Source organism: Nycticebus coucang, chromosome 5 (genome assembly GCF_027406575.1).
Source record: "Nycticebus coucang isolate mNycCou1 chromosome 5, mNycCou1.pri, whole genome shotgun sequence".
Lineage (NCBI taxonomy): Eukaryota > Metazoa > Chordata > Mammalia > Primates > Lorisidae > Nycticebus > Nycticebus coucang.
The window spans coordinates 16,077,455-16,092,294 of NC_069784.1; the positions used below are offsets into that span (position 1 = coordinate 16,077,455).

The following is a 14,840-nucleotide window of genomic DNA, read 5'->3' on the forward strand; positions in this document are numbered from 1 at the left end:
CATCATGCTACCTACAGTAGCAGTATTATAAAGGTGAAGAGTCAGCATGACCAAATACCCTGTTTTCCCGAAAATAAGACAGTGTCTTATTTTCAGGTGTGCTCCCAAAGATGCGCTAGGTCTTATTTTCAGGGGACGTCTTATCTTTCCTGTGAGTAGGTCTTATTTTCGGAGGATGTCTTATTTTCGGGAAAACAGGGTAATACTAAGGGCTTATATGTAAGCATGTCCAAAAAATGAAGATTTCTTAAAAATGGAAATGTAAAAATGGGAGAGGGTTATCTAGAATGTTCGTGTGGATAGATTTTCATCATGGGTTTCTAAAATTATAATTTACGAAGATGCATGTATATATACAGGGCAGTGTTAGTCAATAGATCTGTTTATATAGTTTACAGTATCAGCCCTCAAACCTGCAGACATCTTTAAATCATCAGGTATATTTTTTCTCTGATTATAAAAGTAAGAAATGTTCCTATTTGGAACATTCAGGGAAATACATGGTGGAAAATAAAAATCACTCATAATATCATCATCCAAAACTCCTCGTTGCCCTCTGCTCCTTTCTATAGGTATTTTCATCCACCTGTATATTGACTCAGCATTTATCAAAAGAGGCTCTCTGTGCACATAGGGATATATTATTCAAAGGAAAATAACTCACACTCTTTTTCAGTGCCTAATATGTACTAAATATTCACTGAGAGTTATAAAAGTTAAAAAATCAATTCATTAAGATCACAAAAGTGCTATCAAAGTAGAAATAAAGTATCCATGATATAGCTATGTTATAGTAGTCTTAAAAAATTCAAATATTCAGTCAACTGAAGTCCCCATGGTGATATTTTTCAATATGATTTTATTACATTTTCTGCGTTACTCAGAAGCACCAATAGGATGAAAATGATATTTTGCTCCTTAAAGTTGTAACAAATTAATTGATGTGATGCCCTCATTAACCCATGATTATTTTCTTAATGAATTGATTCTAAAGCTTCTCTAAGACAGCACAGCACAAGGGAACCCAGAAGAAATTTTGATTTATGATGTTCTTATATTGTTTAGTATTTTTTTAAGTTAACTATAGCCACAAAGTATGTTATAATCACTAATAAGGTAATGCACAAAATGCTTTGCTGAGCTAGGTGTAGAAGAAATAGATTATTTAATACAGGAGGAAAATGGCCCCTAAAAATCAATATACTAGGTTGGAAATGTGCCTGGGTACGTGCTGTCATCTCCAGGATTACAAAGGACTTCAAGGACTTCCTCAGATGAGAGTGGACTCTTCCTGGTGGCCACGATGTCACAGCCTTGAAGACAGCTTCCTCTTGACTGTTCCAGTAATTCTGCCATATGGATTGTCCAATGGAAGTAATACCTATAAAACAACCCACATGGAACTTCAGAAACGTTTAAGTAGCTCTCCTTCTATGAATCAATACTAAAACAACAATACAACAACCACTTGTTAAACCAAAAATGCATGTGCCCTACAGTAAAGTTACTTCAAGCATGGTAATGCCTTATTTTTCTGGCAATAGTTGAAAAATGAGTCAATTTTCCAGAAAATTAGAGTTTTCAAAAAAAATTAATCATTGAGATATAAATGTTTCCAAAATGCACTGCACATCCCTGCTTTTTAAATAGAGTGAACACAATTTGACCTTTTCCTGGCGACTCACTTTGGACATCAATCATCGTCCTATGCTATAATACTGCCATGCCCTCAGGAGCGTCTGAGGTCCGCGGGGCTGTTAGCTCAATGTTAAATGGGTCTGGACAGCGTGTGCTGTTAGAGTTCTTCCATCTTCCCACCCTGTCATTTGTCACTTCTCTGCTACTGTCAATGTGCACGACTTCCTGCTTCTTATGTGTTGTATTTACTTTGCACACCCCTGCCGGTGAGAGTTCAAGAGCAGAACCAGCCATCCCCAAAGTGCAGACACAGATTCAGGAACGGCTTGTTCAGCCGCTCAGGTGCCTTTATGCAGAGCCCTGACCTAAAGGAACTCTAGCTTTGCAGTGTCCAGGTCCCCAGCTGGGCTCCAGGAGGGAGCTGTGAATCTGACTTCTTAGAGGGAGGGCTACTGGCCTTAGTCCATCAGCTCGAGCTGGGATTAGTGCAGCAAAAGGCATCAGAGGGCCCCAAGGAGACCCTCCTTTTGCCTGGGGTTCTGAGCTGGGCACTGCTATAGTCATGACACCTGACCATTTTTCTGTTTAAGGCCCATTTGTTTTGCCTCATGGCTAGGACTTACTTTCAGGTCCCTCTCCTGCCCTTTAAAAGGCTTTATATTCTAATTAATTAATTCAAACTAATGGCATTCTGGTAGTCACCATCCTTTCCTTCCTCTGAAGTAAATAATGCTGCCCTTCCTTTCAGCTGAATGGACAGCACATGGGACCCAGGTTGTCCTCAGCAACTCAGGGCTGTAGATCTCTTTTTCCATGTGCAAAAGCATGACCTGGGTTTCCCGGCACCACCCTCAGCCTCCACCTGCAGCTGATGGTGGTGCAAAGCCAGGTGGAGCTCACCAACATTATCTTAGAACAGAAACAAGGTGCCTGGCCAGAGGGATGGGGAGGCCCCTGGGTCAGCAGGCTCAGAATGTGGGACCTTGAAGAGACCCCTTCATTATTAGCCTTTATCCACCAAAGGACATGATTATACAAGAGCAGAGCCATGCCAACAGAAGGCCCCTTTACTATCTCACGCCCTACCCATACTAAAAGAAGTTACCCAAAATGGTGTTTTTCAAATTCTAGAAACCTGAGTGGGAGGATGGATCCAATTGAGAAAGTCTATTATTTTGAAAGTGATCCAAGAGGGAGGGACAGTTCTGATCTCCCCAGAAAAACAGACCACAATCGTCTCCTCGGTCACACACAGGGAGTGGTCCAACCATCTGCCCTGGCTGGAAACAAGTCAGGGTAAGCACTTTTTCCAAGACTAAGTTTTCCTTTCAACAACAAATTTCCTATTCTTGCCTTCAGTAATTTCAATTAGAAACACAAATACTCTTTCATCTTTTCTTGTGTGTATTATGTGCTACTGAATTGACTATCAAAAGGTAGAGATGATAGAAGAAAATTAACATAGAGTTTTTTTTTTCTTCTCATTGCCTCATGATGGAAGAATAATGTAGCTGTGACCTGTGTGGCCCTTTTTAGAGAAATAGATCTCAGAGCTGTTTCCTCAGGCACACGCTGTTCCTTCTTGTCTTTCCCTCTCTGCAACTTGCAGCCCTCTGTAATCATTCAGCCACTTCTTGGGCCCTCTAGCTTCAGGCATTGAAAGGCCCAGAGTTGAGGAGGGCTCTAATCAGTGGCAACTATAAATATTCCCCAAAGCAACAGCTGTTAAGAGTTTTAGTCTGTGATATTGTCAGCCCAAGTTTATAAAGGGCTCTGGGGCAGAGATGTGCTTTAAATATTTCTGGCGTTCTCTTACCTCTTCCTTGTTGATCAGTCCCATTTTGGTCATGTCTATGTTAAAGTAGTGGATGTTTGGCAGGCTGATTTCCATGTCTTCTATCTGGAATCCATAAGAATCCGCAAGAGCATGTGTCACACTGGGCACTTCCACTGTGAGTCTGTCTCTCTGTCACTCCAGCCCCCCTCGCCCATTACTCAGGCTCCATCTTTGTCTTGGAAACGCCCTCTGATGTTCCTCTGCTGCTTGACACTGTTCTCTCCCTCTGATCCCAAGATTAGACAGCGGGACCACTCATCCTTCTTCAGGGCACAAAACCTACTTCTCTGAAAAGAAAAGACTCCTTGGATCAAACACCTGGGACCCACTGGCCTCTAGGTAGCGACCCGTCAACCTCCTAGTCCTCCCCATTCCGCTCCTTCCTCTCCAGGCCTGTCCCTGACATTTACAGGCCCTGGCATCAGAGGGTAACTGGACACCCATATACCAGATGCATAAAGATTTAAAAGTTATAAATCAAACTAAAAAACATTTAAGTGAAATGTGCTCTAGTCTTCAAATTTGGCAAAAATAACTTCATAACAAGGAAGGCCAGGTTTCTATACACGATTCTCTGACATTGTGGGGTGCCCTGCCAGGACATAGCAGCATGAGAAGAGCCAGCCTGCAGCCCCTGGCACCTTCTGCCTTGGACTCACATGGACATTTGCTCCAGCTTGCAGGCCAGTGCCCCTCCATACCTCCTGCCACAGCTGCTCCTGTATCCTCTCAGCCCCAAGGGGGCACACACACCAGTAGCATGCACACCAGTATCACACACACCACTAGCATGCACACCAGTAGCACACACAACAGTACCATGCACACCAGTAGCACACACAACAGTACCATGCACACCAGCAGTATGCACACCAGTACTATGCACGCCAGTAGAATGCACACCAATAGCACACACAACAGTGGCATGGACATCAGTAGAATGCACACCAGTATCATGCACACCAGCAGCATACACACCAGTACCGTGCACACCAGTGGCACAATCTGTTCCATGGACAACAGATCTGAAGCAGCAGCATGCCCATGTTCTGGAAGTAGTCCCAGGGCAGGAAATCCTGGGGGATGGAGGGACCCTGACTTTTTACCTAGTGGAGGAAGGCATAGCCAGAGGAAGGCCTGAAGTTGTCCCCTAAGGTGTGGGGCTGTGGCAGGAGTCCCTCTGCCCTGGTCTAAGCATGGTACTCCTCCTCTTCACCCTGTCCCCACCATGACCTGGCCCAGGCTATCCTTGCCAGGTTTCTGCAGTAGTGTCCAACAAGCCTCCTTGCCTGTGGGCCATCATCTTTTTAATCCACCATAGTGCTATCAGAGTAATCTTTCTAGAGCACAAATCAGACCACACCACACCCTACTTAAACCCCTCAGCGGGTTTCAAGATAAAATACAGACTCTATAAATGAGCCCACAAAGGCCCTCTAGGGACGTGCAAAGACTTTCCACCCTAGGGATTCCGCGTGGTAGACCGGCCATGGTGAGTGACTAGATCAGGCTACCTCCTGTCTCCCCGCCCTCCTGCCCCCTCGCCCTGAGTGTACCTCCCATCTCCACGCCCTTCTGCTCCCTCGCCTCGAGTGTAAACCCAGATACTCTCTGTTTGTCCCTAAACACTCCACTTAGGCACCTCTCCCTCTAGAAAACCTGCAGGAATCTAGATCCCTGTCCCCTGTACCTGAGTTAGCTGATTCCCTCTGTATTTCCATAACCCTCTCTTCTCTACTACACTGTTACTTGGCTTATTTTCTTCCTTTCCTTAATATTGCCTTCCTTTCCTTCATATTCCTTGTGTGCTGCTGGAGACATAATAACATTCAATGATATGAAATAAAATGGATGAATGGATGGATGAAATCTCTCTCCATCTCTCTCTCATTCTCTGGCTCCCCTGAAATACAGAACCTTCCTCTAATTTCCTCTCCCTTGAGGTATTCAAGTGTCCTAAATAGGAGGCTTAAATCAGTGGCAGATTGAAGGGACTCAAAAGAATTTTCCACAAAACTAAAGAACTGCAGCAGGGGCCTGTGTTTCAGGTTGGACAGATTTTTTCCCTTTTTTTCCCCTCTCTCTTCTCACTTGCTATAACAAGCGTTTGAACAACAGATGTCATTTTTCATGTGTCTTCCACTTCCTTATTTTAACTCTCAACTCCTTCCCGGAGCTGACAGAAGACACACATTCTCTCAGTCCCCAGGACGGCAACCGACAGAGCGTACCTCAGGCACACGGCTCAGCGAGAGCACCTGGATGTCATAGAGGGTCTTCTGGACAGAGGGCGAGTACTCGCCTTGGTCATAGGGCCCAGCAAACTTCTCCAGGACAGTGTCCCGAACAGTATCCCTAAAACAGAGAGGAGGGAACCTCAGGACCCTGATAGGCTGGAATTTTAGGAATGCTTAGAAGTAGAGACCCTTCTGTTGCTCAGAAAAGAATTTTATGGATGGTTTTAGAAGAGAATTCTCTTGTAATGCCAAGAAAGCCACCCTCATTTCCTGTTGCCTGCACACACACACACCCCATTCAACAAACATACTGAACACCACTAGGCTGTTTCCACAGTTTGGCGCCAGAGCCCTCAGGGCAGAGCTCCCTCCTCATGAGGGAGGACTCCCCAGGACTCCCCCACTGAAGAGGTCTCCCAAGTTTTCTAACTCTCTGCTGCTTGGCTGGTACCTTGAATTGTTACAGTAGAAGATTGCTCTGTGCCAGACTCTGAGCTAAACGTTTGATGTGACTATGTCACTGAATCTCTCGCTATAACTGAAGTAGGTGTTATTATTACCTCCAATGCAGAGATGAGGAATCTGAACTCAAAAGTGAAATGATCTGCTCCAAGTCGCTCTCCTTAGCGGGAGGCCGGCCCAGCCTACAGTGCTACCCTGACTCTGGCATGCTCAATTTCCCCCTCTTTTCAACATACAAACATCAGGCTGCTGCCCAAGGAGAACACTTGAAATAAAAAGGAAAGAGGACCCAGGTGAGGTTTTCTCCAAGTGTTTTAACACCTATTGCATAATAAAAGGATCAGAGAAAAACTGTGGGAGGAAGCTGCGTGGGGTGGGGTGTGTGTGTGCAGCTTCCAGCTCACCAGAGGGTAGAAATTTCCAACACTTAGAGCTTCAGCAAAGGAAGGAGAAACCTAGTCAAAAAGCAAGCTCTGAGAATTCAGAGACCTTATTACTCCTGGTCAAAGATATTATAATAATGACCATAGCTTTAGATCGGGAAAGTTCTCAGAATCAAAACGGAATCACTTGTGTCAAACTTCACCAAAATAAATTAACTTAGCTGGGAGGTCTTGGCGCCCCAGGCCTCTAGGGAACTACTGCAAAGCCTCCCTAGAGGGCTCTTACACCCTATGCCTGTAATCAGAAGCTTTGCCAGAGGCTTTTCAAACTGCAGCTTGATACAAGACTCACAAGACAACTAGCCGGATGTGCAAAATCTTACACTCACTGACACGCTGTCTCCACTAATGAGCTGGCGTCAACTCCTGTGATAAGCCGCTGTAACCAGAGTTCTCTCTGTCTCAAATTCTGTGTACTATCCTCTTTTGCTGTTAAAAGCTTCCCCCAGACTTTTTGGATGTGTCTGTGGTTACCTTAGCATGCATATCCCGGATTTGCAAACTGCCCACACATTCCCAAATAAACTCTGTATCTTTGGAGAATCGCTGTGTGTTATTTAGACTGATCATAGTTTAATGCATTTGTCATTTACCAAACGCTTCTGTGAATATCATATTTTGAGTGTGGCCTAGAGTGACCAATTGTCCCATTTCCCCAGGCCAAAGGGGTTTGCTGAGATGTGAGATTTTCAGTGCAAAGTCCTCAGCAAATGACAATAGGTCAGTCGCCCTAGTTTAGCCCTCTGTGTATCACTAGTGGATAGTAAGGCCGGAGACCATCTTCATGTGATGTCACGGTTCCTAAAGTGCGGGGGTGGGGGTGGGGGATTCATTGGAAATGCAAATTCTTGGGCACCCGTCCTCAGACCAAGATAATCAGAACCCTGGGGGCAGGCCCAGAGGGCTTCATTTTAACAAAGCCTCAGGCAATTCTGCTGCACACCAAGGTTTGAGAACCACCAATTTAATAAATTATGAAAGAGAAGAGATTTCTGAATAATGGGAAGGTTGACTTGAGCAGCCTGTAAGTTGAGACCTAGGCCTCTATGAGCTCTGGGCCCTGGGAAGAAGGTAGCGGCTGTCAGGCCCTGTGGGGTGCCGGGGGCTGGCACAGGCTCATACCAGGTAGCATCAAAATCCACATTCCTGCCCCGGTGGTAGCGCCACCTGCAGTACACTTGGGTAGCAAAGCAGCGGTCCTTCACCTCAGGGAGGGTGGTGAACTGGTCCTTGATGAAGCCTTCAAATCCAGACTGGGTTGTTTTCAAGACCTTGAGGTCTTTGATTCCAGAATGAATGACTGGGGGTCCTGTTTCCATTAGAAAGACAAGAGTGGATGAGGTTATAAACAAAACCAGGCCTTCTTACAGATATGTAGCTCAAAGGGTCCTGGGCGTTAAAACAGATAGGCTATGTGCAAAACCTACGTCACCACCCCTGTTTGCTGTCTTCCTGTCTCCTCTGAGGTCCGAGTGATGAGGCTGGCATCCCTTGCCTTCCATCTGGGTCCTGACACTCCCTGCCTTCGGAAAACTAAAGGCCTGAGGATAAGCCTCCATGCTGTGTTGAAGGCCCCAGAAATGGAGACATTCCTCTCAACTACATGCAGGGGTCTCCTCAGCCAAGTCACCTTCCACATTCTGAGCTCCATCTCAGTCACCTCGTGCTAGAATGAGTTAAGAAGCGCCTCGAGGGCAATTCCCCCATCTGCTACTGTGATCCCTTTACCAGGTAGTCCTGGTTGGTCATCCACAGTGGCTGGTGACTCTGGTCACTGCTAGACCCTGATGGCACCCCAGCTCCCTCATGGTGATGAGGTCAGCGAAACCAGATAACTTCACGAAGGGGTAGCAGCCTGGGTCTTGCTGAGCCTAAGCAAAGACTGGGGGAGAGCAGTGACTCCGAAGGCAGAGCCCTGCCTGTGATGCTGTGTATAAAGGCTTTGGGTTTTCAGCTGAAGGAAAAGGGACAAAGTTGGTTCATGAGCACTGGGGGTATGGGGGAGAGGTGAACACAATGGAGGGATGATGGGACTTTCCTCCCGTCTCTGCTGCCCCTCCCAAGTTAACAAGGCAGGTAGAAGCGTGACAGGCGTAACTTGAAGAAGCTGTTGTGTGCCAAGCAGTTCTAACTCAGGTCCAGTGATGGGGGCGCACAGAGTCAGGGAGGGGAAGAGTCTCTCCTTCTGTCTGGAAGACACCAAGGGTCCAGCAGTCTGGGAAGCCCAAAGAGACCCTGGCACCTGGTGACACAAAGGAAACCCCAGGGCATAACACTGTGTGGAGAGCGGTGTCCTTCCCAAGGAGCAGTGGCAGCTGACACAGCACACACTTAGCAGAGCCCGAGAGGCAGCAGTTCTACCCAATGGGTACAAACTCCTTGCCACACACAGGAAAGACAGCCCTGCAAGGCTGTCAGAATGTGGGAGAGTTTGGCTGGAAAGGCCCCGCTGCAGGCCAGGAAAATAACATGAACTACATTATCACGACCTTATTTATATGCACAGTCTGTTGAGGATGGGGGACATTCAAGGGGACCTTCACAAAGCCCAATAGCACAGTGTTATGGTAGGATTATTAAGAATCATCTCTTTCTATTCCCTAAGTTAGAGCATTAATATCTATCTTTCCTGACTTGTTATTCGAGAAATCAAGGTCCGAAGGTGTCAGGCATCATTATATAATGTGGTCTTAGTTAAAGAACAAAAATGTAATTCATGATCCTCAATTAAAATCCACAAAAGCTCTTAAACATCCAATGATTTATATCACCTGGGTTGTGACAGTTGCTCCTGTTAACTCAGGAGCTGTGGAGTTTCCAAAATAGGTAAATAATGACTACATTTTGATGTTTTCCATGCCACATACACACATCTACCAGAGACAGCAGTGACCAGTGGTTAGTGGTGGATCTGGTGCCTAAAAAGGGTGTGACTAAGTAAGGTGTTCTGTGCGGAGTGTTCCAGGATAATGTGGTAAAACAGAAGAAAATGATAATCGTTTAACTTTCTGAAGTTCTCATTGGAAGGTACATCTGAAGAAGGATCAAAATAAAGGCACCAGCAAAGCCTTCCTGTCTTCAGTCGGCTGGGTTTGTCAGATTCTAAATGTATACAGGCATGATCTCACAAAATCAGCATTTCCAACTGCAGTGAATGTAAGTCTAAACCCAGGAGAACCACAGAGGCAATCGGGTATTTGTTGAATGAATGAATGAATGAATAACAAAATTTGTTCGCATCAAGGACTATCTCACACTCAGTCTCTCTCTTCTAGACATTCTCCTCCATCGAGGATTATCTCACACTCAGTCTTCCTCTTCTAGACGGTTCTCCTCCGTCCATCTTCACCATTTCTCTTCCTCACTCCTTCCCCCTCTCACACAGGTGGCAGGGAATGGAGAGAGGGCGTTAAACCGGCTGCTGCCTTTTTAAATTATATATCTTACTTAATACTCAAAACTCTATAAAGTAGGTATTTGTATACAGGGGAAATTTAATCATTTGCCCAGAGGTACCTGGCTAGAAACCGGCGGAGGCAGAATTTAAACTCAGCACCACCTTCTGAGATTCCAAGCTTTTCTTCCCCCTTTTCAGATCACTCCCCATCTGTGTTTCCGCCTTCCTCTTACTCTTTCCCCACTTCTGTACTATAAGAGGCCTTCCCAGGAAATGAGAAAATTATCACTTCCCATGCCCCAGTGCGCTCTGAGGGCTGCAGACAGACTCCACTGCCTGACAAATACCATCTCTATTGGTCAGAAGTGGAGACTCACTTTTACAAATGGCTCCTATGTAAGATTAAGATTTCTTTTTATTCCATAAAAATTTTCCATCAAAATGCAAAGGTCTCTTAAAGAGTGGCTACTTTTATAAGCAAATATCAGAATCTGCTTCTAAGTGGTAATCTCTGCTAGAAAGTAAAATCCTATAGGGCAGCCCCTGTGGCTCAGTCGGTAAGGCACCGGCCCCATATGCCGAGGGTGGCAGGTTCAAACCCGGCCCCGGCCAGACTGCAACCAAAAAATAGCCGGGCGTTGTGGCGGGCGCCTGTGGTCTCAGCTGCTCGGGAGGCTGAGGCAGGAGAATCGCTTAAGCCCAGGAGTTGGAGGTTGCTGTGAGCTGCGTAAGGCCACGGCACTCTGCCGAGGGCCATAAAGTGAGACTCTGTCTCTACAAAAAAAAAAAAAAAAGAAAGTAAAATCCTATAGAAACGAAACACAGGTTTGCAATCAGGAGTAAGGTTAAAATGAGTAGTAGAAACCCTTGAAAGGGAATAAAAAGATGAAACAAAACCAAAGGCAAATTTTACCTACTCCATCTTTTCCCATCCAGCTGGTCTTGCTCACCAGCGTCCGTGTAAGCCAATCAACTTTGTCCCCTCCAAGGGTCTGAACCAGAAAAGGATTCCTGGTGTAGTATTCATAGTGGTTAAATCCACAGCTTTGGGAACCCAGATTCCCTGAATTCAAATCCCAGTGCTCTCCCTGCACCCCATTTCCTGTTTCTATGAGATCTATGCTGCTGAAAAAATTATTTAACCTCTCTATACCTCTATTTTCTCATCTGTAAAATGGAAACAACAATCTTAACTGTTTCCTAGAATCAATTCATGTCTAAGATAACACACATAAAAGGCTTAGTAGAATAACTGCCCCACAGGAAATGCTCTATAAAAGCGATGACAATAGTTTTGCCATAATTGACTTTTTCTTGTCGAGTTAACCACCTGTATATATAAAGTCTCACTGGGTTCCAACAGCTGAGGAAGTGCCATCCTATCCCCCAGATCTAGAATGAGATTTACGGAACCTGAGGAGGGCCAGTCTTGCTAGGCCACTTGGAAATGATCTACTTTCTCACTAGAATCTAAAAATGGAGAAAGTAGTTGCATTTGGAAAATGTCTCTTGGCATCGGTTTTACATAGAATAAAATGTCCCATGTTCCCAAAGACAATTACTTATTGCCACAGCTTTGGCAGAACGCAGCCCATCCACTCTGGTGCTCTCAATGTTCCAAACAACAACTATTCTCTTTGAATGTTAAAAGAATTTTTTCCTTGGCACACACAAGACATGCTGGATGAAATCAGGCAGCTTATTTTATCGTCTCTGTTGGCAGTGCCTCAGCTCCCTGAGCACTGGTAAGAACCTGAAGCTTTCAAATTCATGGGCCCATCAACTAAAAATACAATGCCTCGTGCACTCTAAAAAAGACTCCAGATTAGGCTAACGAGAAATAAATCCACCAAAAAGACCGTCCTGTTCTAGGTGACTTCCCATGAAACCACTTAATCAGCTTTCTTTTGGTTTTGGTTGTTTTTTTTTGCCATAGTTATGGAGTAATGCAAAAGCAAGATTTTTCACATTTCACTCTGCTAGAATATAATCTTTTCTGGCTTTGAGGGTCCTCCTACACATTTAGCAGATTGTGGTTTATCTCTCAGAGAAGCATACATCCCACCCGTTAGCTATCTAAGGGAAAGACACTCACAGCGAATTAATACCAAGTAAGCCCGTTTCCTTACCTACGCATCAGGTGTCGCAAAGCACAAAACTTTACTGAGCCAAGAAAAAAATCCTGTCATCAGAGGATAATTGCTTCCACATTTAACACCTCCGAAAAGAACACAAATAGCTGAAAGGAGGCTATTTAAAACTCCATTAAATCATTCTAGTAGAAAATCTCAAACTTGTAAGTGCTCAAAGAAGTGAAGATCAATTAAATATTTGCCTTGCAGAGTCCATTTAGCGCGGGCAGGGAGAGCAGCGAATGCTCCCTCTGCGCAATTCTGGATGGGGAGAGGTGACATCATCCAGATGGTAGAAAGTTAATTGAGCTTTTGCACAACCAGGTGAGGATTGAGGCGATTTAAAAAGATCGTGTGTCTGCCAAGAACTTTTCTTCCAAAGGAACTGAAAAGCATTTTAATCTTGATAGCCAAAGGACATAAACAGCCTTCTTGGCAGTGGCTGTCTCTGTCCTGGACCTCCTGCTTCTTCCGTCTCACCTCTTCCGTCTGCCTGTCACCTCTTAAATCTGTCTAGGACTGCGATTTCATCGGCTGCCTTCCTTAACCCCCCTCCTGCTCTCACTAGGCTTCATATCAGTAGATGTTTGGGGGCGTTTTTCACCCCCGGAAGACAGTTCCTACTGTTTAGATCCTTTTCCATCTTCCTTCTCTCTATTTAGATGAATTTTACAGTTAATGTCAGAATGGGAGAGACTTGATGCTTAAAGACTTGTGAGTTGTAATTCAAGTAGTGCAGAGGTTTGGGGAACCAATTTAGTTCAAATTGGTGACTCAACCACCCCCGTGACTTCAAGGCTCAGGTAAGCTTGCAGTTCAGCAGAGACACATGAGAGAAATTGTTTGGAAGATCCAGGTGGCCTATAGCACCTAAACCAACAGCCCTCGTCACACGCGTAGAGCCTCATTCTCGGGGACTGGAAAGTGTCCAGGATAACACCAGCCTCATCCCTCTGGGTGAACAAATTTCTTTTGCTCTTTTAGATTCTCACATGGAACCAGAAGACTTTGAAAGTACCATTCCATGACAAAGCTTTAAAAAATGCACTAGGAACAGGGTGGCACCTGTGGCCCAAAGGAGTAGGGCGCAGGCCCCGTATACCGGAGGTGGAGTGTTCAAATCCAGCCCTGGGCAAAAGCTGCAAACAAACAAACAAACAAAAAATGCACTAGGAAGAAAACAGTGTCCTGGGAGTTTTAGGGACAAAAATGGTGCTAGTTAAGTAGGAGTTAATATGGTTCAGCAGGAGAAGCCCAGTCACATATCCTGCAGGGAAGAGTCCCTTTTGGGAGTGGCATGACTAATGTGTGATTAAGCACATATGCTTGAAGGGGCAGAATTCTTAACCAGTCTAGGCAGTCCCTTACCCAAGGCACTACCCAGGGGTTTGTAACGACAACTTTCACCATGTGAATTTGTATGTGTGTCTGATATAATGATTATTTTCATTAATTAAGCCTATACAAGGAAATTTTTTATGGCAATGATTGTAACTTTGATTCAAATCATAATTTCTGCAGTATTAGCTCTTGGATAATAAGCAAATAAAGAATTAAGCTTTGAGGATCACTTGAGCTCAGTTGTTCAAGACCAGCCTAAGCAAGAGCAAGACCCTGTCTCTACCAAAAATAGAAATATTAGCCAGGCGTTGTGGCAGGCTCCTGTAGTCCCAGCTACTCAGAGGCGGAAGCAAGAGGATTGATTGCTTGAGCCCAAGAGTTTGAGGTTGCTGTTAGCTAGGACGACACAGCACTCTAGCTGGGTGACAGAGTAAGACTTTGTCTCAAAAAAAAAAAAAGATTAGGTTTTGCTACCAGAAAAGCCTATGTCCCTAGTCTCCGAAGAGGGACATGTCACCTTCATATACCCAACACTGCAAGACACACTCTCGAACATGTGCACACACTAATACCTCCACACAGAAGGGAACAGAAGTCTCTTCCCCTACCCCAACCTCTGAAAACCCCACATGACATCAGAGGGCTGGAACCTAAGTGAATCAAGCGGGGGTTTCTGGGAACACGGCCACGACCATCTCAGCACCCTGACGCTTTGTAGCTTTCTGCAGAGAGAAAAAGCTTTAGCCTGATTACGGTGGCTAGTTTTTTCCGCTCTACGGCAGCTAGGTAATTGGAATGTATGTTGGTGCTAAGTCCTGGTAATTCCTGGAAGTCCATGGAAGCCTGCTTTCTTTTCATGATCAGCAGAGCCTTATGCTCGGCCACTTCACTCCACTTCTACAGCTGTACTAAAAGTATTCTGATGGAAACCACCAATGATTCCTATCTGACATGACACAGTTTCTCTTCAGTCATCTTTTAATCCAAACTTCCTCACCCTCTTATCACAGAGACTCAGTCTATGTGCCCTTCCTCCTGGGCACTCAGGGAGACCATGTTCGCGGCCTCCTTGCTGTAGGTGTGGCCATGTAATTGAGTCCTTCCCAGGGACATGCTCTGCGCTATCTTCAGGCCTTGAGCTTATGCTTGAGAGGTTTTGCCCTCTCCTTTTGCTCCTCTAAGCTCTTTCCCTCTCCTGCTTATTTGATATAGGGATCTACTTTCAAGGTGACACCTAAAAGTAAGGATTAAAAGCTTAATCGACCTAGGCTCCCAAATAACTTCTTGGAACAGAGCACCTCCCCCACACAAACACAGCGATGGACTTTTACAAAAAGAAGGAAACTTCCTGTG

The 14,840-nt window shown here is 45.1% G+C and overlaps 1 protein-coding gene across 6 annotated transcripts in view; it reads right to left on the minus strand.

Moving 5' to 3' along the window:
* Positions 1-842: 842 nt before the first annotated feature.
* LOC128586691 (uricase) overlaps positions 843-14,840 on the minus strand; it is a 93,631-nt gene continuing 79,633 nt past the window's right edge. For all 6 annotated transcript variants that reach the window (XM_053592726.1, XM_053592731.1, XM_053592729.1 and 3 more), the window contains 4 exons: positions 7,740-7,926; positions 5,707-5,830; positions 3,455-3,538; positions 843-1,381 (listed from right to left, as the gene is read on the minus strand). In XM_053592726.1, the coding sequence (XP_053448701.1) occupies positions 1,307-1,381; positions 3,455-3,538; positions 5,707-5,830; positions 7,740-7,926 (470 nt within the window). In that variant the 3' untranslated portion in view covers positions 843-1,306. The remainder of the gene's footprint in view (positions 1,382-3,454; positions 3,539-5,706; positions 5,831-7,739; positions 7,927-14,840) is intronic.